This window comes from Talaromyces amestolkiae (genome assembly GCF_001896365.1).
Source record: "Talaromyces amestolkiae strain CIB chromosome Unknown scaffold18.1, whole genome shotgun sequence".
In the NCBI taxonomy this organism is placed as follows: domain Eukaryota; kingdom Fungi; phylum Ascomycota; class Eurotiomycetes; order Eurotiales; family Trichocomaceae; genus Talaromyces; species Talaromyces amestolkiae.
Window position 1 is genome coordinate 309,770 of NW_024468054.1, and position 24,709 is coordinate 334,478.

General features: G+C 46.4%; 10 protein-coding genes across 10 annotated transcripts in view; 3 read left to right on the forward strand and 7 right to left on the reverse strand.

The window, feature by feature from the left end:
- The window catches only part of BHQ10_008165 (uncharacterized protein), a gene marked incomplete at both ends in the record, with an annotated part of 804 nt that extends 425 nt beyond the window's left edge, over window positions 1-379 (reverse strand). Inside the window, one exon of the mRNA XM_040880940.1 lies at window positions 1-379. This exon is cut by the window's left edge and continues 425 nt beyond it. Coding sequence (XP_040736667.1) covers window positions 1-379 — 379 coding nt within the window.
- Window positions 380-2,140: 1,761 nt separating this feature from the next.
- BHQ10_008166 (uncharacterized protein) lies at window positions 2,141-4,029 on the reverse strand (the record flags this gene model as incomplete). The annotated part of the gene is made up of 4 exons (XM_040880941.1): window positions 2,141-3,215; window positions 3,263-3,713; window positions 3,761-3,808; window positions 3,888-4,029. The coding sequence occupies 4 exons, from the start codon at window positions 4,027-4,029 to the stop codon at window positions 2,141-2,143; spliced, it is 1,716 nt and encodes a 571-aa protein (XP_040736668.1).
- Window positions 4,030-4,303: 274 nt separating this feature from the next.
- Window positions 4,304-5,289, forward strand: BHQ10_008167 (uncharacterized protein; the record flags this gene model as incomplete). Its single annotated transcript, XM_040880942.1, has 3 exons — window positions 4,304-4,508; window positions 4,561-5,163; window positions 5,237-5,289. 3 exons carry the CDS (start codon window positions 4,304-4,306, stop codon window positions 5,287-5,289), a joined length of 861 nt encoding a protein of 286 aa, XP_040736669.1.
- A 427-nt stretch (window positions 5,290-5,716) lies between these two features.
- On the reverse strand, window positions 5,717-6,827 carry BHQ10_008168 (uncharacterized protein; the record flags this gene model as incomplete). Its single annotated transcript, XM_040880943.1, has 5 exons — window positions 5,717-5,742; window positions 5,792-6,291; window positions 6,352-6,410; window positions 6,466-6,581; window positions 6,638-6,827. 5 exons carry the CDS (start codon window positions 6,825-6,827, stop codon window positions 5,717-5,719), a joined length of 891 nt encoding a protein of 296 aa, XP_040736670.1.
- Window positions 6,828-7,260: 433 nt separating this feature from the next.
- BHQ10_008169 (uncharacterized protein) lies at window positions 7,261-7,935 on the reverse strand (the record flags this gene model as incomplete). The annotated part of the gene is made up of 3 exons (XM_040880944.1): window positions 7,261-7,543; window positions 7,619-7,709; window positions 7,764-7,935. 3 exons carry the CDS (start codon window positions 7,933-7,935, stop codon window positions 7,261-7,263), a joined length of 546 nt encoding a protein of 181 aa, XP_040736671.1.
- Window positions 7,936-8,361: 426 nt separating this feature from the next.
- BHQ10_008170 (uncharacterized protein) lies at window positions 8,362-10,774 on the forward strand (the record flags this gene model as incomplete). Its single annotated transcript, XM_040880946.1, has 3 exons — window positions 8,362-8,374; window positions 8,443-8,590; window positions 8,644-10,774. 3 exons carry the CDS (start codon window positions 8,362-8,364, stop codon window positions 10,772-10,774), a joined length of 2,292 nt encoding a protein of 763 aa, XP_040736672.1.
- Window positions 10,775-11,811: 1,037 nt separating this feature from the next.
- BHQ10_008171 (uncharacterized protein) lies at window positions 11,812-12,778 on the forward strand (the record flags this gene model as incomplete). Its single annotated transcript, XM_040880947.1, has 4 exons — window positions 11,812-11,839; window positions 11,897-11,965; window positions 12,019-12,346; window positions 12,400-12,778. 4 exons carry the CDS (start codon window positions 11,812-11,814, stop codon window positions 12,776-12,778), a joined length of 804 nt encoding a protein of 267 aa, XP_040736673.1.
- A 405-nt stretch (window positions 12,779-13,183) lies between these two features.
- BHQ10_008172 (uncharacterized protein) lies at window positions 13,184-14,139 on the reverse strand (the record flags this gene model as incomplete). Its single annotated transcript, XM_040880948.1, has 3 exons — window positions 13,184-13,686; window positions 13,743-13,818; window positions 13,870-14,139. The coding sequence occupies 3 exons, from the start codon at window positions 14,137-14,139 to the stop codon at window positions 13,184-13,186; spliced, it is 849 nt and encodes a 282-aa protein (XP_040736674.1).
- Window positions 14,140-15,229: 1,090 nt separating this feature from the next.
- Window positions 15,230-16,403, reverse strand: BHQ10_008173 (uncharacterized protein; the record flags this gene model as incomplete). Its single annotated transcript, XM_040880949.1, has 3 exons — window positions 15,230-15,344; window positions 15,406-16,302; window positions 16,360-16,403. 3 exons carry the CDS (start codon window positions 16,401-16,403, stop codon window positions 15,230-15,232), a joined length of 1,056 nt encoding a protein of 351 aa, XP_040736675.1.
- Window positions 16,404-21,688: 5,285 nt separating this feature from the next.
- On the reverse strand, window positions 21,689-23,748 carry BHQ10_008174 (uncharacterized protein; the record flags this gene model as incomplete). Its single annotated transcript, XM_040880950.1, has 3 exons — window positions 21,689-22,738; window positions 22,805-23,552; window positions 23,615-23,748. The coding sequence occupies 3 exons, from the start codon at window positions 23,746-23,748 to the stop codon at window positions 21,689-21,691; spliced, it is 1,932 nt and encodes a 643-aa protein (XP_040736676.1).
- Between the last annotated feature and the right edge of the window lie 961 nt (window positions 23,749-24,709).

A 24,709-nucleotide genomic window follows, 5' to 3' on the forward strand; every position in this document is an offset into this window, starting at 1 on the left:
CGGAGGGGAAAGGGCGCTCAAAGCCCGGACGTTCAGGGAAGCTCGAYGGYTCAGGGAACTCAAACTGRCGCTTWGCGAAGCCAGAGGGGAAAGGRCGCTCAAARCCCGGACGTKYAGGGAAGCTCGATGGTTCAGGGAACTCGAATTGACGCTTAGCAAAACCGGAGGGAGCAGCAGGGCGCTCGAATTCAGGACTCTCGAAGCCCGGGAAGCTGGGAGTGGCGGAACCAGAAGGGCGAGCAGGAAACTCAAATTGACGCTTCTCAACTGGGAACTCGGATGGCTGAGCAGGTGCCGGCTCTTGGGCGAAAGGGACATGGGGGGCAGCCAGGGCCACATTCAGCAGGGCGAAAGCCGTTGCTGCAGAGATGAATTTCATCTTGTCTGTATATATAATTTATAATCTGGTGTAGTTTGTAAGTACATACTGAGCTGAACTGACATCTATCAATCGTGACTTACTTGGGTGATATAGGAAGGTCTCTGCCAACTCGTGCTTGTCCTTGTCCTTGTCTGATCCTTGCTAATAATCAAAAGAAACATTAAGCTTCGAGCCAGACATCCTTACCCCTTATATACTCAAAATAAGCTGACAATCTGGGTGCGTCGTAATTCAATGCAGCCATCTTCACAAAATCCGACCTCAATCGCAGATCCTTAAAACAATACTCCGCATGGAATTGAAGAATCACATTCCATTTTCTTGCGCTTTGATTGTCGACTCCGTTTGTTTAACGCAATCTAACAATGACGATCGTAGATGAGGTAGACATTACATGTAATAAGCGTCCAATGCAGTTGTCCCCGTCGTAAGTTGTATGTACTGTCTGTACCTGGAACTTCCGGGAACGGATAATAATCAGTTTGTTTTTTGTCGAATTGACGAATTATGATTTTGCCCAAACTCCGTACTCCGTTTGGCTAGTTGTCCATTTGTTTCTCTTTCGTTTGAGGAGGTGTCGCTTGTCTTCTTTCTTTGCTTTTGACGAAGCAATAAAGACGAAGTGTATTTAATGCTTTGATTCAATAGTGTGTTGATTCCGCGGAAAATCTCAATTGAGCTTCCCGAAGTACCTGTACGCATTCGTCAGGAACTATGACAGGGGATTCACCGAAGGTTCTCAAATAGTCAATCCAGCTAGTTGTGCCTGCATGGTGGTTCATTTGGTGTGCAGCATGTGGAAATGTCAGCTTTCTGTTTAAGACTTTGAGGTAAAAGTTCAAATGTTGTGTAACAATCCCCCTCGAAGATTGCGATACTCCGACATCCGCGCATATTCTTACTCACACTACGTGCTGTCATTTCAGGGGAACTAGCCGGTTCTTCCGACTGTTTATTCAAGTTTCATGTTCCCTATCGCATGCCAGGACTTGCACTTTTGTCGTAAGCGCCTTCTCTCTTCCGATGCACTTTTTGACGATAGCCCTAAAGACATTAAGAACACACATCTGACAAACGACAACCGCGTACCACCAAGTAGCCAGAATATGTGGAACAGCGCGCATTGTCAACTATGTTTATTGACCGAGTATGTCGATCATTAAAGTAACTTCTCACTCGAGAACTAGATCGCGATAAACTTCAATGTTTAGTGGCAGATATCCCCACAAATCCTCGGAACACCGATTCGATATTTCTTAACACCATTAGCGCACGGGTGACGAATCTCTCTTAATTTAAATTGATTTATTGTCCTCTGAAAAGTTTTTTGGAAGCTCTTGATGTTTGGTATGGACCCCGGTCAAATTACTCCGGATCCCGTGTTCAATGAGCCCTTGTTATTCTGGTCAGAAAGGGTCGCTTACTGTTGATATCATATAAACAGCTGGATTCTCCGAAAGCTTAGTATATGATACTCAAGACAAGGGAATTATTATTGACCGGGCTGAATCTTTCAACAAGAGTGGCCCCATCACATATGTCAGGAATAACTCTCGCCATAATTCAGTCGAATCGCGTAAACCTCACAATTGAACGCCGAGACCATCCCTCGCCACGATAAACGCCAAAGTATGCATCACGTTTGAAATAAAGGTTGCGAAAATTTGACATAAAGCTTCATCGTATTATCAAATAAATAGATTTGCACGTTTCAACGATATGGCCTTTCAGAATAAAGTCATTTGGTGCCCTCCAAGGTCAATAATCCATCATCTGGACGCCGCCATTAGAGTCGTGGTTGTTGTGATAGTTGCCATTATCCGAATTCATCTGATGCTCGTCAAGCGACCTATAGCCATGATACCCACGACTACTGTCGCCGCCCCGGCCACGACCACGACCACCACCGCGCGAAGACGCCCCCCTTCCTCTACCGGAACCAGAGCCTCGTCCTCGACCGCGGCCCCGAGAACTAGAATCATAATTGCGACCGCCATGATGAGCACGTATAGTCGTGCCGTTTTCACCGAGTGCCTGATAAGGATTGGAATCGTGAGTACTCCTCGTCGATGCTGGCGTATCTTCATCTTGGCGATCACTCGGATGACGTCTCTTGTTATTTTTGTTGCCATGATGATTTCCCCAATCACTGCCCACTGAGCTGTCCTCATCGACCCGCAAAAGAGCTCTTTCTCCAACAACAGCATCAAACACGATGTCTGAATCCACGGGTTGCCACTTTTGAATTCGGTTTGCATCAACTGGTCGTGCACCTCGCCGGAGTCCAAGTACAACCACGGGAACAGACGATTCAGTGTAGTAAGTCTCATTCTCAGATACTGGCTCAACTCGCGCTGCCCATACTTTGTGATCCCAATGACCAACGCCCGACACACGCCAGCTAATATTCTTTCCCAAACCACCAGCCTTTCGGAGAATCGCTTTCGGTGCCGGTCGTGGAGTAATCATTATAATGTTAGCCAGCGGCTTCACTTCATTGCCTTCTGCTATACCAACGGGCAAAGCCGGTTGTAAAAGCTCCGATACTAGGCGATTTACATTTTTCTCGCTGATGAGGTAGCCTGTATAGAGAACGGATCGCTTGATCTTCAGCCTTCCGTATGGCGATTTTGTGTAATTGGCTGCTGAATCGTGGTATCGTTTATTGTGCTCGTTGATCATCTTTTGCACTTCGGCAACTTCCGTGACTGGATCAAGATGAACCGTGCCTTCTGCGATATGAATGACTTCTGCAGTGATTGGTTTCCGATCACCTTGTAATTGAGAATATCGGTCATTCACTTTTGCGAAGAACTCACGGAAACCTTTGACGCTGTAAAGCTTAGCAATGCGCTCATTAAACTTGTCTAATTGACTTACTGTTTGATTCGGTCCTCGTAGACTCGGATCTCATCTGCCTGATGATATGTGCTTATGAGAGACTCGAGAAATGACTCCTTGAATCTAATAGTCGACGCGAAATGTTGACCGTTAGGCCCAACTTCTGGTTTGAGACAGACCAGGTCGAATTCAAGCTTTCGACTTGCAATAATGCGCTTGATGATCTCCGTAAAATTGTCTTCACCGCGTCCGGTCAGGAGGACAGTTATAGCGTCTTTTTGTTTCATGCTCAATTCGACCAGTTGAACCACCTGCTCATTCCACCACCCAGCCCATGCGCGAGTCTCTTCAATATCGGCCCCTTCTCCAGTTGCCGACAAAATGTTTTGGTCGTGCCACCAGCCGCCATTGGCAAAGCCCTCGTAAGTCTGAAGATAGCCAATTGTCGACCCGTTCCATAGCTGTGGATTCGGTAAGGGACTGCTGAATACTGTTTCAAGTTAGAACATGCTCAACTATCAGGGTCAGCAGACTCACAGGTATTGTCAAAGTCGTACACATGAATTGTCTTGATTTGCGACACAGCTATAATTTCTTGTAAGCTCAGAACAAAGAGCAAGTGCATACGCAATTGCGATGCACATCTGAAGGCAGACTGAAATACCAGGAAGCTCCTTTCCAGCGACTGACCACCGCTTCAGATTGGTGATGGTATGGGAAGCCGAAGCTATTCCGTTGAGCGGCATGTTGTGTAGCTGCTTGTACGCACCGACTGCACTCACCACACTCTTGGCCGACTTCAGCATGGCATTTGGGAAGAGGGAATCGAAGAAGGAATGAGAGATGAGCGGGGAGTTAAGTTGACTCACGAACGAGGGGAGGCGATGAAGCGTTAGTATTATTTCCTGCAACCAACGAGGAAGGAGCAGACCCAAGCTTTGGCCGCCGGGGTAAAAAAACGTGACCCACCCGCGGGCAAGTCGCCGCATGATTCGATGTCTCCGCCTCTTCTTCTTTGCTCTTCTTGCAAGAACTATGGATAAACAGTGACCGGGACATACACTCAGTTCCGGCTGTTTCATGGCTGACGATGCGACTGTTCGACAGGAAATTCTCAACAAGACTCTGCAAGAGATAGCGCTTGAAGACGAAGATGGCACGAGTCCTTGCGTCATATGCTTAGATGCCGTCAGCGAGGCGGCTATCGCTATACCCTGCAAACATGACAATTTCGATTTTTTGTGTCTTGCGAGCTGGCTGCAACAGCGGCGCGTCTGCCCTCTGTGTATGCTGTTCCTCATCTACCTCTCATTTATCACTCATCTAATAACTTCCAGGCAAAACAGAATTGACCGCGATTAAGTACGACCTTCAATCGCCTCAAGGTCCGAAGCTCTATGCTCTTCCTCCGCCCCAAGACCGCGTTGCCGTCGCAGAAACCCATGCCCCTCGAGGCCCCCATTTGAACAGGCAGCGTTCTCGACGTAGACCGTTCCAGCATCGAGCTCCCTACACTCCCGATACCGAGGACGCACTGGCCCGGCGCCGCCACGTCTATCGTAACCAATTATTCTCACTCCGGGTGGGCTCCAATCGTCTTTCGCAATACCGCGAGCTCACACCACAACTATTCAACCGCGATGAAAACCTTGTTTCTCGAGCCCGGAAATGGATCAGGCGAGAACTTCAAGTCTTTGAATTCCTAAATCCCGACGATACCGAAGCTGAAGAGCAGTCAGGCGGCAGACCTCGACCAGGCGAACAAAGACTTCAAAACCGACGGGCGAACAATGCAGAATTCTTGCTGGAATACGTCATTGCTATTCTGCGTACCGTCGACATCAAGGGGAGCGCAGGACAAGCAGAGGAGCTTTTGCAGGAGTTTATCGGAAGGTCGAATGCGCGCTTGTTTCTGCACGAGTTGAATTCGTGGTTGAGGAGTCCGTATAACTCGCTTCAGGATTGGGATCGGCATGTACAGTATCATGATGCTACTAGAACGCATACAAGCAGGTCAGTTTCTCTGGCGGATGCCTCTGATGGCCGATCTGTATCTGGCTCGCTGAGGGTTGAATCGGGCAGGGTAATCAAAAATCTTGGGCCGACTGAGAGGGAACGATATCGACGTGATGATTCTGCGGCAAGGACAAGACGCTTGCAACATGCCCGGCAGAGATATCAGCCTGACTGATACCGATTCACCAGCATTCTTCCATTTGCTTTGGCAGAATTATACTGGCCTACCATATATAATCATACTAGATTTAGCCTTACAAATCTCGGAATAGACATGATAATGTTTGCATTAAATTTGGTTTCTATGATACATATGTTTGAGCCGAACCGGCACGGCGATTAAGGGCACGGGTGCGTGGGGGAAAACATTGGGTCGAATGCACGTAGAGAAATATTGGTAAAAGGTGTTGAAGATAAGACAAAAAGAGAAGAGTGAAGATCATGAATTATGCGACGGACGGAACGAGTACCGAATAATTAAGCAGAGACGAACTTCTTGACGGCTGTGAACTGGTTAGTAACATGTTATTCAGAAAAATAGGGGACACTTACTCTCAAGCCAGCGGGTGTATTCCTTCTGTTCCTTGACGGTAATATAATCAGGAATAATGTTGGCCAACTCAGCGTTGAAACCACGCTCCTCCAAATATCGCTCAAAGAGAACCTGAAGATCCTCATCAAGATTGTTATAAGCAGGGCCACTGTAAAGGCTCTGGCGGTGCCAGTCCTTCTCAGCAGTCTCGGCCTCCGCGAGATCGGCCTTGTCGAATTGCGAGACCTCGTGGATCTCGAAAGCGCCGTCCGAGGCAGTGGTTTGGAAGAGGAGAGCGCCGTTGCCGGGCTTTTCGATGGTGATGTTGACGCGGACGGGGAATCCGGAATCTTCACCATCGTAGTCGCGGTCGGCGGGGGAAATGCTGTCTTCGGGACGGGTGGAGATGGGTTCGCCGGGTTGGCCTTGGTTCACGTTATCGTAATCGCTCTCTGAAAGGCCGTCGAACTCGTCCTCAGCGAGGTTTTGGAGGTCGGAGACGGTGAAGGTAGCGCGGATCCTATAGGATAGTAGGGTCAGTATATGTGCATGCTAATGAGCTAGAATATAGCGAACGGACTTTTCATTGCCAAATTTGCGAGTCAAAACAACTTCTTGCTCTCCAGCAACATCCTTGACCTATAATCCATCAGTTAGCCCAAATGACTTTCAAGAACCATCGTCCAACGCATACCTCCCAAATGCTGCTCTCAAAGTATGCCTTGATGACAGCAGCAGGTTCTTCCATCTCTCCAGAGCTCTGTTCATGGCTAAGTTCCTCCGCTAATTTCTCGCTAAGCTCGACGTCAACTATACACGGCTGTTAGCCATCGGTCTTCTTTTCAATATCATCCTGGAGAATATACCTTCACCGGCAGGTTCGCGCAAAGTTCTGGCTGTGGAGAAAGCGGGATATTGGCATCTGATGAAGGACTTCTGGAGCAATGAGGGTCGCTGGACAGTTGCGAGACGAGCAGTTGTAGGGCGAGCGGCAACTGAATAGGAGCGCGCGAACGCACGAGGCGCGGCACGGGTGAATGCACGGAGAGAAAGCATTGTGTATTTGGTTGTGTATTTGCGAGAAAGGTTTATAGATATGGCTAGCGACAAATATCAGGTTGATTGGAGATAGAGATGTAGCAGAGGATGATGGACAACTGATGATGTTCGATGAAGCTCAAAAAAGTTATGGAAAACTACGGGCGGCGCTATCCCCTTTTAGGTTACAAGCTTGCCTCGTCCTTCCAATCAGAGGCGAAAATTGTTCGACATGGTGATGTAAGTCGTCAGCAGGAGTAGTTGGCAATACTCCACAGAACTCTCTTTATGAGATGTTCAAGAGACGGTGGATTTTGCAGGAGCAAAAGGCATGAAGCCATGCGAATGAACAGTCCTGACCAAGCAGATGCTATAAAAAAAAGTCTATAATCTATTCGTACAGCGGCATAACGTCGTAACACATCATTTCCCCTCTACACCATTAATTGGATTATGATAAGCCCCCTGGCGGGAATGTAGACGGCTGTTTAGTGCCTCCCTCAAGGAATCGAATGAACTTCAATGCGCTGAGACTCGACCATTGACCGTTCCATAGCTTCAATTGCTGGCGAACTTCCTGTTGCGTGACATCCGGCATCCAGAATCCTGATCTATACTCCTTCTCCTCGGTGGCGATTCGCTGCTTGAGGTTCTCTTCTCGTTTGCTGGGCGGTCGACCTTTTCTGCGTTCTTCTTGTAGTTCTTTCAGCTCTTCGTCGCCACGATGAATCCAGCTACAGACACAATTAGCCATTATTCTCCTAAACATAGAAGGTGGTGACAAATGATTCTGTATTTGTACAACTTACTTTTGTATTAGCTCAACAATATCTTCGTCTGTCATGGCAATCGGCTCGGAGAGTTCTTCCAAGCATTCCTGGAAGTACAAAGCTCGGTCCACTGTTGCCGTCAAGTCAGCAGACCATATCTCGCTTGTCGTAGCAGCATACTTACAAAAACTCTGTCGCGCTATCACGGCAGAGGATGCGACTCGAGCAATGCGGTCCTCTCGTGCTGACGCTCGGCGAAGTATTTTTGCGTTGCGACTGTCTTCATGTAAAGCATTGAGTTTGCCGCGCTTCTTCGACAGCTTTTTCTGGATTTTGCTGAGATTTTTGAGAGGCATCTTGAATATAAGGCGGCAAAAGTTATTCTAGAACAGTGACAAATGTAAAAACTAAAAACACTATGGTCATGTACAAGGCCACAAATATTTTTTTTTGCAGCAGAATAGAAGGCGGTCAGGCCAAAAGCGGGGAGCCAATGAGGAGAATTCCCCCGATCCCATTCAGATCGCCGCCAAGACCACAGGCGATAAGCATCGCGTCTAAAGGCGCGTCGTACAAGAACACCTCACGAGCCTGGAGCATTCCGACTGAGACGATCATCACAGCCCTAGCAACAGCCCTTGATGAATCCTTCTTCACGCCTTTTGGATATCCTCACTCTTACATTTTATTGCACACCAGATTCCTCATCAGTGCATTGTATGCAGGTCTCTACTATCTAAATGTTGGTGTAAACAAACCGGCTATCGGGTTTTACGCTTGACATGGGTATCAAAGGTACGTTTCACCTCACAAATATCCACTAATCGTGAACAAAATCGTCTGAATATGCATTTATTGAACAGGCCTTCACGGTCTACTGAAATCCATCCAAAAACCATGTAATTTGAAGAAATTTGATGGGCAGACCTTGGGGATTGATGCCTACGGATGGCTTCACAGAGGCACAGTGGCCTGCGCCACGGAACTGGCCTTGAGCAAGCCCACCACCAGGTTGGTTGACCAATAGGGACACAAGTCGAAGTTCGATATACTAACGATAACAGACATGTCGACTTCGTACTAAACCGTGTTCGCATGCTCTTGTTCTTTGGTGTGACGCCCTACCTTGTTTTTGACGGCGGCGATCTACCAAGCAAATCCGGAACGGAAGCCGATCGATTCAAGAAACGAGAAGACAGTCGAAAGCTAGCCTTGGAATTGCAAAGCAAAGGTCGCGTAGCAGAAGCATACCAGGAATTCCAAAAAGCCGTCGATGTTACACCTGAAATGGCTCGACAGCTGATTGAAGAGTTGAAGCGAATGAAGGTTCAATACGTCGTCGCTCCGTACGAGGCAGACGCCCAGTTGGTATATTTGGAACAACAGGGCATTATCAACGGTATCATTTCAGAGGATTCGGATTTATTAGTTTTTGGTGCTAAGCGACTTCTCTCGAAACTGGACCAGCACGGCGACTGCATTGAGATCAACCGCGGCGATTTCGCGGCTTGCAGGGATATCAGCCTCATTGGATGGACTGATGCCGATTTTCGTCGAATGTGCATATTGAGTGGCTGCGACTATCTATCCAATATCCCGAAGATGGGATTGAAAACTGCTTATCGCAGCATGCGCAAATACAAGAACGTGGAGAAAGTCTTGAGAGTGCTTCAATTCGAAGGCAATTATCAAGTTCCTGCTGGATATCTCGATAACTTCAGACAGGCAGAGAACACTTTTCTATACCAGCGTGTGTTCTGTCCCACCGCCCAAAAGTTGGTAACCCTTACTGTCCCGAGCCCTGGCATGAAGCTGGAGGAGATGCCTTATATCGGCGCGGACTACGATCCAGAACTCGCAGTCGGTGTTGCATGTGGCGATTTGCATCCTGTGACCAAGGAGACCATCAAGTATATTCCGTCTTTTGCCTCAAGGGCCATGCCGGGCTTGTTGAGAAGACAAACTCTAGCATCCTCTGCTGAACTCAAGCCTCGCAAGCCCATCGACTCGTTTTTCACACCTAAACGCATGCCTCTTGCTGAGTTGGACCCGAATAGTCTCACTCCATCTCCTAGTCAGCAACGTCTACTTGAGCGTCATGCCAACAATTCATGGCAGCCTAGTCCCATTAATGCGCCTGGAGGGCTGACCCGCTCGAATTCTTCTGCTTCGTCGAGTCGTCACTTCAGCAGCACACCTAGAAATGTTGAGAGAGAATCTTTTCTCGCACGAGCTGCCAAGATCTCCTCGGCGCCACCTGCGACGAAACGTCCGCGACTGTGTTCCGATGCAGGTGATGATACACTTCCGACTCCACCTGAACAAGCAAGAAGTCGCTTCTTCACCAGCTCGTCTGCACAACCCAGTCCCAGTGGCCAGAAATTGTCGCGGACAAAGAAAGCTCGACGATCGACGTTTGGTGTCTTCTCAGATGAGTTGGCCGAAGACATAATGCTTCAACTTTCTTCTGAAACACCTGATTCGTCCAACTCGACTGATAAAGCAGAGTCTGAGCAGTCATCACTTATTAGTACCTCGACGGAGGCATTTGACACACCAGAAGGGGCTCAGACTCCGGCTGACGATTGTGCTGAGGGGCAGTCTTGCTCTGTCGTGGAGGTTGGCAGTCTTACGGAGAAGACAGATACTTCAACTCACGGGGAGAATATTAGCGTGAAACAATCTGTCACCATCGATGATGATCCAAAGTTATTTAACCAAGTGTTGAAGGCACATGTTCAAAAGCAAAATGCGTCTTTGCTTTCAAAGTTTGTTTTCAAGGGAAGTGCCAGTCTACCTGTGCCTCTCCAGACCGAGAAGCAATCGCCCTTTCCCTTTGCCACATCGCATACTCGCTCTCCGCCGAGGCTCGTCGGACATTCACTAAACCGAGGTGGCTTACTCCGTCGCAGGCTTACTCCTCTTCAAAGACTGGGACAAAGTGCACTATCAAGGTCCAAATCCATGGACACCATTACGACGCAGCAGATGCTGACGAAAGCTGCTGGTGACTCAGGCCACGAGTCTGATCTAGCAAGAGACATGCTTGAAGAGGCTGATCTGAAAGCCAACCACCAAGGAAGCGAAGATCAAATAATTCCCAGCAGCGATGGGGAAGAGTCAGAAGAAGCTTTGGACAGCAATCTACGGCCAAAGGCGCTGAACTTGAAGCGATTCTCTTTTATTCCGAAATAGCGGATATTGATATGATAATAATGGGGTATTCATTGTGTCGGAAGCATTGCACAGGAGTTTTGGTAGGCGGGAGTATTGGGCTTGGGACTGGAACTGCTTTGTATCACTGTCCTGGTCACTATTGGCGTATTGGATAGTTAGTCATTACGGAGTATGAAAATATGAGCACCTTTCTATTAAAATGACCTCAGATCGATCGGCCCCAGCAAAAACGCCAAGCTTCAAGCCTAAACCCCAAGAGTGGGTCCATAATCTGCCTCAGGCTTCATGCACCCCACCGTGCAGCCGCGACTATACTAAATCAGGCTTAAAGCTGTCTTTAAAGTGGCATTTTCTGCCGGGCGGTAAAACGCCCGTCTCCCGGCAACGGGTATGTAAACAATGCTCGTTGGCCCAGCCACCTACTCTACCTCTTTGCGATGCGACATCCAGCCACCACTGGAGCTTTTGTAGATACTTGCTCCATCACAACTTGTCCGGCCTCCTCAATTTCACTTTTGGACGTTGGGTTCTACATTGGATTACTGAAGCCTGAGAAAGTGGAAAGTATTCTCCTGAACAAAGCTACGGTCTTTTCCCTTCTTCATCTACTCTGCTCTACCATCTTTACACATACACAAACACCCGTATCTTGACGTTCTTTTGAAGTGAGCATACTGATCTAATCGAGTTACCTGCTGCTCTAGACATATATACGTTACGTACCTTCGATCTCGAACTCCGTATCTCAGGCACGCACCGTTTGATACTATCGCATCGTCGCATTCCTCAGCATCCACTATACATTCCAGATATCTTGAGTGTGCCGCTGTCAAGTCTGTCTTGCGAATTCCAGAACAGCACGTGGGAGACAACGATCGATCTGACACATATCTTTGTTTGACTATTGAACTGGGCGAGCAAACGAGCTCCTTGTGCTGAGAGGCACTTTCCCCTTTCACAGTTCAGACTCCTTCTCGGAGGAACGAGAAGTGAGGTCATCGACGGAATTGGAAGTTTGTTAAGAATATCGAGGCTATCACATCTATACATTCAAGATGCCGGCCTTCCAAGAGGGATTTTCGAGTAAGTTTGTCTAGATCATGTACTGCGATGTATGCATTGATGCTAATGTTGAAACAGGGATATACCAGATGGTGGGATACCATCATGTGCTTATGATTTTGATTGCACTTGCTATTATATTACTATGTGAGTACTGTATTGCACCAATACACCGTGACTATCAGCTAACCCCTCTCTAGCTCTCCTATTAGCTGGATGCTCCTCCTCATCACCACAGATACCCACCATCTTTCTTATATCGATATATTATGAGAAATATACACCGACATTTGATCCAGCGCAAGTGGATCCAGGTGTATCAACAGCTATTGCGAACATCATCGGAGGTGCGACCATGGAGGTCCGAGTGGGTTTCTTCGGTATCTGCATTTCGCCCGATAACGGTGCATTCATCTGCAATGCCAACGCCACGGCGCTGGCGGAGATTGTCACTGTTGATCAAGATCCGTTGAATGTGATCTGGTTAGCGGAGAGATTTAAGGATACTGTTGTGTTTCCTTATTTAATGTGAGTTCTCCCTCAGAATTTAGAACTAGAAAATATGCTAACATGTATTATAGAATCGTCGCACTTGTCCTTGCATTTTTCTGTTTTATCCTCCTAGCCACATTCCCAGGCTGGCACGAAGAAATCGACGCAAGCGGCTCCGAGCGCGAAGTGAGACCCTTCCCCTCCCGACCCGTATCGCAAGTCGCCTTGACCCTGATCGGAATCTCTTCCGTATTCGTGCTTGTATCTGTGCTGTGGCAACATACGGCATCAGTTGCAGCAAGTTCAATGGTGCAAAACTTAGCGAACGGCAGTTTGAAAAGTGGCGTGGGATCATCTGCCATGGTGTTGGGTTGGTTTGGCTTTGGTCTTCTTGTCGTCGTGACGATAGGACTACTCGTTATGATACTGAGTATTAGTATCCTACGTCGGTTGACGGATGAGGAGTAATCATCACCACTAAGACGAAAAAAAAACCCCCGAAAAACGCGACTTTGAATTTTACGACTTTATTATATGTACCCTGGATACATCGGATACAATGGGATTTATTTCTTTTTCTTCTACTTCATGATGCACATTTTCTTATTACCCCATACAAAATCGCCTCATTTGGGAATGGGAGTTATCTATGTATTTATGCCCCCTCAAGCCTTACTGTTATGTGTACGCCTACTTCGATGATTATGTATTATGTTTTAGAAACTGGATACGGGCTGTTTTTGCATGTCTTTCTCACTGTTGTGGCATCTAATCCAGCGATTTTGCGAGTCAGACAAATCAACATTGAAATATCTTTCCATGCTATACTCATTTCCACTCACGTAGATCGTCACATTTAAAGAAAAGTAAGATTCAAAGAAAGCCTCCAAATACATAAGGTACCAATAGCATTGAATCGTCTCTCAACTTCCCAGACTGTTGCAACACACCCTTTTCACTGCTAACGCCGAAGATGCGATCACGAATGCTGACTCGATCTGCAAGATCATCAATCGAAATGAACGACACGATTTGTGGCTCTTCGTCCTCGTCCATCTTGTCAAGAAGTAGGTCTACAATAGTCTCCTCATCATTGCCCGCAATTTGGTTACAGCATTCGTAAACACGAGTAGAACGGATGAGGTCAGCGGTTAGTCGGTTTTTGACGAGACGGGCGGTTGATTCGTTTCTCTCGAGATTCTTTTTGCAGGTTCGACATGTTGTGGTCGCGAATGAGTGGGCAGAATTGGAAGGGAGGTGGACTTTCTTGATGAAGATTGTTCTGGTGCAGTGGATGCAGAGAATGAATAGATTTTTGGGAATCGGCGTGCTGTTTTCTTTGAGATCATGGTCATTGCGCTCCAGATTTTCGTTTTCTATGATACAAGGGAGGTCAGTACCGCGAAACGGAGAATGTAATGTCTGCTTATACCTGTGTTGTCATTTCCCTGATCGCTTTCTTGGGGTTCGATGTATTTCAAGTCTTCATTTCGTGACGGCAAGAGCTCCTGTGAGTGATACTCTCAGATTAAATCAACACGTAGTCTGGACAGACTTACTAAATTCGGATCTTTCATCAACTTGCGAGCGAAAAACAGCAGTGGCTTCTCCAGGTTATAGTCACTCTTCGCTGATATATCGTAGTACTGCCAGTTCCTCTTCCTGTGGTATGCGATGGTCTTTGCTTTAACTTTGCGTGCTTTCACATCAACCTTGTTACCACAGAGAACAATGGGGAAACTGCTGGGATCGCGATCTCGGACAATTTGACCATTATACAACAGGATACGTCGTAACAAATGCCCTAGTATACGCAATAATTGTTTCATATCAATTGACTTGTGGTTGGAAGTGCTTCAATGGAGATATGACCTACAATACCGATGTGAAACGTTGTTATATGTTATTCTGGCAGTCACATCGAACATGATTAATGCGGCGTCTAGGTGGGAACCCTTCAGGGAGTAGTGATTCCACAGCTCATCATCTTGTTCATGATCTTTGTTATATGGAACTTCAATGAAGTCAAAGTTTATTGCTTGTTCCGTAGTCTATTCCTCAGTCATTGGCCATACAGCCCAGATTCTTGAAAAGAGAGCGAAGGCTTACAGTTTAAACAGGTATCGTGTGCACAGCTACACCGTCTGTAGGCTTATATTTCTTTTTAAAAGTCGCAGACAGTAGCTTTCTAATCCATGATGTCTGTTTTTTCAAGTCCATGTGCAAGACGTTAGCAAAGCAGCCTCCGCTTTTATGAGCGTTGAATGAAACCGTATCCATTACCTTTCCCACGCCTGCATCTCCCCACAGCACGATTTTGAATGTTGGATAAGGTTGGTCCATTGATATCTTCCTATCAATTGCTCGAAATCTTGGCTGAATAATGCTGTACTCTGTAGCGAGGATAACATTGAAAAAGGAGAGACTTTCCAAGTTAGACATTTACGGCGCAGTAGTGAGGGACACATTAGATTGCTAGAATCTTTTAGTCGAGACAAACCCTGGTCAGTCCAAGGATTCAGTCGCATATGATGAGTGAATACAACGTAAACTATTAGTTGGGGGTGCTAAGCGGCGATGGTGCCATGACTTGTTGCAATTCGCGTTTTAAGATAGAAAGCGGAATCAGGGCTTAATGCATCAGCTGGTGAGCCTGATCAATACCCCTAGCCTACCGTGAAGGATTGTTAAAAGTGTCTCGAAGCTCCAAATTCAAAACAACCTCTAAAAGTATAAAATGTACATATTTTCTATCTATTTCGTACAGATTATATCATAAGTGCCGGTCCAGTAAACACAACTTGGATCTAAGGAAAGTCGTTGCGGTGTAGACAGCTTTGAACCCTAAATTGAACCCCAGTAAGAGTTAGAGTCTATGAAATCATACTGCGAATCATATCAACTCCAAATCGAACATGACTACGCTGAGCTCAATACAAGATTCAAGTCATCCGCAAGACTCTGCTGAAAGTCAGCCTCCATCATCTTCGGTGCCCAACCAATTTCGCGCGACAGGTCAGCATTTGTAAGAGAGCTAGAAAAACAAAGTCAGCATATAAGAAAATCAAGATCAAACAGACTGGTTATAAACGTACTTGGACGCCAGTCCAACTTCCGCAATGTACTCGTCTCCTCCGGTATACATAATGGCCGCTTCCTTCAGGGTGAGCGATTGCGTCTTTGGTGATACAAACCGGCCAGCTTCGTAGCAGGATTTGGCAATGCCCTCCGCCAACTCCTTCCAGGAATGCCTCAGAGTGTTGGCAAAATATATTCCTCTCTTTCCAAATACTAATATATCGGTCTCGCCTTTCAGAATTTTGGCAACGAGAAGCTCGAAAAGCTTAGCCAGGTCAACAACATGGACATAATCCCAGACACCAGCGCCGTCGCCCACATACTGAGCGTGACCGGCCGCAAGCGCGCCTTTGATGAGAACCGGAATGTGGAAGGATTTCTGGTTGAAGAATCCCGTCCCCCTGCCATAGATGATAGGTGCCTTGACGATGATAGTGTTTACGGTTGAGGTCTTCTCTCCAATTTCGACGGTCTTGATATCAGTGGCGCGTTGAGCATATGATTTAACGGCCTCGCGCTGTTTCATGTAGCTATATATATCATCATTCTTATCGGAAAATTCTCGGGTTTCGATCAATTGCTTAGACACAGGTTGATCACCAAGACTAGATGTTCCGCTGGTGTGTATGAAGTACTTTTTGTTCTTGCTGCTTGTTTGTTTGTCTGCAAGACCCTGGATCAGAGCTTCGGCAGCGGTGGGATTCGTGGAGTCTGCTGTATGGAGAACAATTTCGTGCTCGCTCGCTACTTTTCGCAGGTATTCTACATCTTCCAGACCGCTGAAAATGACGGGAGTAATGCCTTTGGAGCTGTAGAGCTCGGCTTGGTCTGGGTTTCTGATCAGGACAGAAATGGACAATTGCTTGATTTCTGGGATAGTCGAGTTAATAAGCTGTGTAAGAACGGTGCCGCCGCTGCATTAATTGTCAGATGTGACTCAGATATTAATCAATAAAGGTGATGAAACATACATGTATCCAGTAGCACCGGTGAGGAGAAGCTTGGTGGGAGCCATTCTGCTTGTGTGCTGAACAATAAGCGGATTGAGCTAGTATGAGAGAAGGGATCGTTGTCGTTTCAATATTGAAGAAAAAAGTGACTGTGTTTCAAATATTGAGAGTACAACCAACTCTTATTCACAGAAGCCCTAACTTGTCTCTCTACGAGCAACGGAAAGTGTTATTCCGTGTTTACATAAGCGGAATATCATAAGCCGCCTCAAAACCGTGGCCCTAATGCTCCTCAAAAGCGATAAAGGTGGAGATCGGGTCCGTATTGGTCTTACTTTTCTTGGAAGCAGAAAAGACTGGGATAAGGTGAATATGAATCGATCGATGGCATAAGTCGTTACAATGTTCGTTGTTGGATGGTGGTTCGCATCCCAATTGCTATGTAGCTTTGGGGGATTGCGATATTTGCTTTTCATAAACCGACTGTGTAGCAAATAATGTAGTTCCGAAGTGACCACTTATGCAATCCAAGAAAACACCATTTCTGGACGGACTGCGCTGAGGGCCGACATTAGATCACATATCGCCAAAGTAAGCGGATCTGACTTGTGTCTCAGAACTTTGAACTGTAGCATGTCTCGTAGATGGAGCATAATTTCTTGCGTTGACGACAGCGGAATATCAACATCACGGCCTCCTGCCTCATTATTGATCGCGGCCTTACGAATCGTGGGAATGCCACGATTGAGTTTCGCCCACCTGTAGATTTCTACCAATTTATCTGTATTCAAGACGCATATTGTTGATACATCTCCTTGCGTTAGATCCGAACGATTGATGTTAGTGCTAAGTCCATAAACCCATAGACATAAGCTTGCCTGATACGCTGCGACGACGTAGAACGCTGTTAATTGTTCCAGTGGAATCTCGCAAAAGAAGCGTAGCGTCTGACCTGCATTCAATACAGCCTCCCGGGAGTGGTCGCGCCTGCACCAGTTCTGAACAACTTTGTATGCGGATTTAGATTCTTCTTGGCCTTCACGGCCGGCAACTAGTTCCACCTGTTCGAATGGAGTAAGGAGGTGCATAGATAAAAGCTCAATCACCAGAGCATGATGGTTCGTAAACCGTGTTGTTTGTTTCTCATTGAATGCTCTCATTCTCTGCAAAAGGTGTTGTATTCGTCGCTGCTCGCATTCATTGGCAAGCGAGTTGTAGTGGCTCATATCGAGATCACTAGAGGTAGAACCGAATTGAATTTGATGGTAGTCTCGAATCATAGAGGATATGCAATGAAGATTAATTGACAGAGCTAGATCGTAATCGTATAGATTCGATAGAAGCTGGATTCTGGACGGATCCATAAGACAGTCTCGAAGTACTAATTTCTGAGTTTGTCCACGATGGTGAAGACGTAGGAAGGTCTCCTTCCAATCTAATGCCGTGCTTGCTGACCAGAGCTGCCGATGCTGAGGGAGTGGAAGCGACAATTCGGCATAAGAGAGAGGCGACCTGTTCCCAGTCGTTAAGGATTCTTTTGAGCAGTGTATTTGCATGTGAAAAACCAGTCTTAGGGCAGGAATTAGTTCCAACGCTGCGAAAATCGACATTGAGCACAAACCTCTTAAATGACTCTTCTTTCAACCACTTCCGCCATTTACTTTCCAGTATATCACCACTATCGTAACAATCTGGCACGATTACATTATAAGTTGATAATCGATAATGACGACCAGACCTCAGCATCTTGCACGGGATTAGTCCCTACTATTCAGCGACGAGGAATGTGTGGAAATTTACTTGAAGTACAGATCCAACAATGGCTTCTGATATTTCCATCATTCGCCTGTCCCCACTCCACAGGCCCATTTCGATAAAGAGCGCAAGAGCCTGGATATGTTGCAATTCGCGAGTACGGATGATATGTTTCTCGAACTGATTGTTGGCAAAGCGTTATTAGCTGATCGCAAAACAGTAGGTAGAAAGAGGTTGCTCTCACCACTTGGAAAAGATGTGGATGAAGAACACTATGAAGAGCTTTCCCAAATCTTCGAAAGTTATTATTCGAGGAATCCATAGCAGATGATGCAATACAGGATAACAGTAATTCCGGCGGTGCGTCATCTACTTTAAATGTGGGAACATGAATCCATGTGTCTTCTAATAAAGAATGCGAGTCGAGGAATCGCAGTAGGAGCTGTTCGATAATTTGCGGTGAAGGAAATGCCGAGGCTACTTTTGTGACGTTATGTGGCTCACAGTTCTTTAGTATGGCAGCTAATAAGTCGTCCCTCGTATTGAGAGATACCGATTGATGAGATAAGGGAAATCTGGTATAGACCGAGCTTGTGTCGGCTGCATAGGGTGCGGGCTTCAAGGAAATATTTCCCTCCTCTGCCGCGCGGTGGTTTTGCAGGTCAGGATCCCAGCGGCCGACTATCTTCTGAAATGCGACTGTCACAGTCGAGCAATTTGGTTCGTGGTGAAAAAGATTTTCAAAACCGTCACTTGGTGTATCCTGCGGCAGGGGGAATATATCATAAATAAACGGCGTAACTGAGAAGTCGGCAAGAGGGAGTGTAAAGTCCAGAGAGTCTTCGCCCATGGATTTTGAAGCCACCGGCAAAACACTTGTTGGACTCTGATAAGGAGGTTCTGGGGATGCAGGATTAGCTTCTTGTTGAATGCGAAGTACAGTATATGGAGAAATGAAAAATGATTACACCTGTAAGTTCGCATGGAGTAGGTTGTAGTAAGTCCAAAACAGTGGGAACCGGAGGTTCTTGCTCTGTCGAACCGAAGATGATGCCTTCCATTCCTGGAAGGTCTAATATTTGAGAGCCCTGACCCGACGAGGACTGCATAGATTGCATGGATGGCGGTTGATCCCTGTCTTTCACGCCCGTCGATTCATCGTTGATGACTGCATGGGGCCTGATGCAAGCTATATTCCGGCGCTGACATCTTTGGCAGCGCTCGCCGTTGTCGCATCGAGTTTTTGCCGTTGAGCAGGCATTGCAAGCCTGTGAGGCACGCGGTGCGCGACGGCGCTTGGGTGCGTTCTGAAGACTCATAGTTTGACAAATATTGTACCATCAATGGAAGTATTCTCTCGTTCTCTGCAAATTCTTTTGCAAGACTTCGGTTTATGCGTGATGCGTACTCCGGCTTGGAGGTGGGAAACGGGTACTATGTCGATGAGCATCGGGAACTAAACTCGGGATATGGCAACACAAAGTTCGGTTCGATAGTAACTTTCAAAAAAGTGCCTAGGCAAATATAGGCCGGAGAGACGCCAATGGAGTCGCAAAGGATGTTACTGGTGGAGTCAGAGTCGCCAAGGTGCGGGGAGGTGGTAAGTACTTTTACTCCGTAACTACCCCATAGTATGTTGCCAACTTGTCGGGCTAGAAGCTGGAGCTACCCCTGCTCTGGGTGCCCTACTATCTGGCGCGTCCTTCTAGCGCATGCCCGCTCTGGCTACGGTTGGTCCTGAGCAGGTAATTTCCAATGGCAAATTACGCCATCGAAGACATCCCATAATCTCAGCGGACACAAGTACCATGTGTTCTCGACGTTCAAATCTTTCCTCGAAAGATACAAAGCAGTACTTACAAGCGATGGAGTAGCAGAATTGAGACGATTATCTTCTGTAGCTAGCGTAGGAGCGTTGACATTTATCCAACTCAATATCCGTCCTAATTAGGATTGTGGATTGTAAACCCTAATTCTTACATACAAACGGCAGCTAGCGCTTTTGATGCGTTGCTAGAATATTACATATAGGAAACTCAGAACCAGGAAGTCATGTATTTTTAAATTGTTAAACAGTTTATCGCCTAAGCAGGACTCCTAGAACCCCCAACAACACTTTCGCAGACCCGTATAGGGACGACTAATCAATAAGCAAAACTTTCAATCACTCTCCCACCTCACGATTTACATTCCACTAAAGCAACTTCTTCACAAACTTTCATTGCCATGTTTATGTCGAAGCTGGTCTCCTCGGAAGCAGAATGGGCTGACACAGACGAACACGACAGCAGGAAAACCAGCCAAGGCACCAAATGTTCCAATGTATCCAGACTCATCAATCCACTGACCAACATAAAAGCCAAGCAATAATTCGAAAAGTGTTACACAAACTGTGTTAGACAAAAAGCAAGAAAGAGGGGGGAGATTGCTCGAGAAGACAAAATTTGAAAAGAGAATGAGTGACAATAACCTCACCCACCAATTGGACGATATGACTCCAAGATATACACAATGGCAGTATTCGTTGTTTGGACAGTGGTAAAGTGCACTGTTGGGTCTTCCTTCAGTAATCAACATCCTAAGAGATTTGAGAAAAAGAAGAATAAGTATTTACCCAAATCAATTCCGAAGACTACGCAGACCCAGTGAAGCTTCTTACCACAGCCTACTCCTTTATACAGGATACAGACCAATGGAGCGCTTATGAGGCTCACCAGGAGAGCAGGAAGCCGCATTTTAGATTCCTGATGCCACCCTTCCGCAATGTCAACCTATTGGTGATGAAATCAGTATAATGGCCACCCACAAAGATGGCAATCAAGGAGCCAATGATGGAAGCAATGAACATCAAACTAGATTGCTAAGTCTCGAATCCATATATAGTGAAGGCCGCCATAGAGTAATTGGCAGAAATGACAACAATCATGCCAATGGTCACGGAACTGATCAGTGTGGCCCTGAAGACCACTGGAAGAGCAAGCGCGAAGATTGGCCGCACAGCAAGCATAAGCAATGATTCGTCGGTGTGCGTTGTAGTAAGATACGCAAACACTGATATAGAAGTGTCTTCGAAGCACTGACGCAATGCTCTATTAAACTCTGCTCTCGGAATTTTAGAAGCATTTTCGGCAGCTTCAACATGATCGGTTGCATCAATTGTGATTTTTCTCTTATACCTTGTCTCGGAAAAAGTGAAAATAACCAAGATCGTGAGTACCCCCGCAAGAGCGACACAAAGTCAATGAATCACACGCTAGCTGTTATGGATGGTGATTAGGTCTGTTATAACCAGACCAGCGCCAACATCACAAGACAGAGCGCATGTATAAATGCTATAGTGTAGCCATTAACTTTGATAGAAAGATGATAGGAAGACTCTAAGCTGTGGTCGAGCAAAGCGAGACCAGAGAGCTTGTTAAAAGGTTTATGGACATCTTTTCCTAGTATTTACACTTCGGAAAGACTTACAAAAGCACCATAATGGCTTTATCCTTATACTTGAGCAAGCTGAGCCCAAATTATTCTAAGAGCAAGTCAGGAATGAACTTGAACAAACTTTGATCACTATTTGCTATGACCAAAACTTCTTTACACTCTATGTGCGCGGGATGATGATGTCTGGCGCTCCAATCACTGTCTGCGTTGTCTCTGCCCGGTTGCCAAATATATCTCCTCCGTACTTCTCGAAAAAAGAATGAGCGCTGTCTTTAGTCTTAAAACCAAAAGTTTCAAGCGCTTTGTAGTTGAGCCATGACCCACCAGAGAATTGCGTGTCGTGGAAGAAGTTCTCCGTTTTGGGAGTCACGTCTCGCCATAGAATGTAAGTATTTGGCCGGCTGTCAGACACTAAAAATTTTTCTATTTTAGCGGCTCSGTCTGCAAACCATAGCGGAGAAAAGTCGTCCAAAGGATTATCTCTTTTGTGATAGATAAGGCACTGGACAGGGTCGACCTTGGACTTATCACCCTTATGCTTCGAGATATTATGCACCTTCGTCATAATACACCCTTCCTGGTCAAGTTGGCAAAATACATGCTTGCCAGCATTTTCACGGTAGCCTGGATCTTTAAATCCAGCATTGATGATGAACAGACTCGGCCAGGTAAGACAAGTCACGTAGTCCCATTGTGGATGTTCGGTTCCTCGCATGGTGGATTTGGAATTGCATAATTGGACATATTGATGAGTGACGGGCATGATTTCGTTGCCTTTTCGAGTCATGTCGGCGTGAACGTGCTTGTATTCATGCTCAAATAGCTCTTGAGTCCATTCCGGGATACGAGTAACTGATATGAACCACGTTACCTCGCCATGCGTGTCGAAGAAGTTGTCTGACGTACTACTTAGACTGAAGTCTGCAAGTCCAACTCTGGCCTTGGTTATAAAATCTTTTGGATCTTTCAGCTTAGCAAAGGTCTCTTCTCTCTCCTTGACGTGTTCCGCCTCTTGTGAAAAAAGCCTTAGCAAGTTACTGGTACTCGCCGGGCTGGTTCGTTCCCGGAAAATGCGCTGCCTTGTTTGGGCGTAGGATGTAAGAAGATTCGGACTAGCTTCTTGCTTTATCACCTTTCCTAAAGCAATCGCCAAATGGGCAGCATCGAGCAGACCGGTGGTAAGTCCCAGACCACCAACGGGGTTGTTGAGCTATTAGTGCAGGATATAATCAGCAATGCTCCAAATTTTCCAAAACAAAAAGATGATCAAACTTACGTGTGCTGCATCACCAGCCAAGAGAACATTCCCTTCCTGGAACCGAGTTGCACATCGCTGATGAACAACATATGGCGCTATTGCTTCATACTGGATCTCACTTTTATCGCCCGGAAGAATGCGTCGCAACCGATCCTTGACCAATTGTAAAGTGGCATCATCAACTGATGTCAGCTTCTGCGCGGCTGATTTCTTGACTCCTGTCGCAAATCGCCAGCTTGTTCCCTTGCCGCGTTTTACGACAATACCCCAGTCAACTGGATCGACAATGAAATTGGGTGCCTTCCATCCCATGGCACTCAGAGGGTACTTGAAGTTGACAGCCACGAACTGAAACCATTTAAATGTGTATCCCTCAAGGTGAATACCAAGGTTCTTTCTCACAGAACTACGCCCGCCGTCCGCACCGACCAAATAGCGGCAAGTTCGTTCTGTTTCATGATCGTTGGGCTTGTTCTTAGTCCAATATGCAACGGATCCGTCAACTTGCTTCAATCTTTGAAACGACTCATTCCATATTATTTCGGCAAAACCTGTTTCCAAGATTTTATTCCTCAGAATTTCCCCAAGTTCCGGCTGAGAGAGACACACAGCAAAGGTCGGGTCATTTGGAGGAGGGTCGATACCAGCCAAAAGATCCCCGTCGGCATTCCTCCAATCGCATCCATCTGCTGCCTTTTCACCAGCAGCGACTACATCTTCGATGATACCTGCTTTTGCAAACTCCTCCAACACCGGAGGGAAATATCTTGGTACGTTATCGTTAGCTGAAACTTTGATGTGAAAGGGAAGACGCATTGGAACACTTACGCAACGGCTCTGGGCGATTGGTCAATTCCTTCACGTGCTTCGATCACGGTGACCTGAATCTTTCTCTGCGCAAGCAGCAGAGCGGTAAAAAGACCCACGGGGCCTGCGCCGATTATTGCAACTGAGTCCTCCATTGATGCCTTATGAACCAAAGGTCGGATTAGTATTTGTATCTTCGTTTCCGAGCACTAGGATAGCGACAACCGACTATATTCTCGTAAACTTGGGATCTGAATTTTGACTCAGGTGGATAAGTAACCTTGAATTTGTCAAGCACGAGTACATCAAATGACAAATTTATAGAACCCCCAACCTTCATAGAGATATTCAAAGCAGCAGATCAGGTGATCACCGGAATGCCGTTACGGGATGTGGGCACAAAGTGAAGAATTACAGAATGCGACCCACGTCTATCAACCGGCAATACATGTATGTATATTAGGGATTTAGAACGGAAGACTTATTAGGTGGACCCGTTTCTCCCCAGATTGACAAAGGTCTCCCCAGACCCAAAAGTGGAAGGTTTAGGCAGTCCGAACAACGAACAATCAGGGGATAGAACGACGTCCTCCTTGCAGCGTCATGAAGTCTAGCGTATGCGTCGGAAGTGAACTTTTGATGTTCATGAGCCATTACGGTTTAGGAAGAAATAAAGAACATCACTTTCAGAAGCTAAAATCTGCGGTTATAAAGGAGGCCGCTGTGCCCACCATCGAAGACCAACCCTATATGCATCAAAGCTGAATTTTTCACAAGCTCAATATGATGAAAGCCTCAGTTATTATATCCTTTTTTTTTTGGCAGTTTCTGGTTCGATCCTTGTCGGCGATCTGAGCGTCACTATCCCGGCGTCACAATGGGCCTCTGACAATGACATTAAAGCTGATTACGATGTTCTGATCAATCATTACCAGAAAATTGCCGACTTGAATTATTCTCCGAAAAACTACTACAGCGATGTTTCGGCGACCAAAAGAAGCATAAGGTCGCGCATAAATCGACTTTTTTGTGCATGTACCAGCTGCGAAAGCCAGCACTTTATAGTTTACTTTGTAGCTCCATTTATGATTCTCGATGACAGTATACTGTGCATAC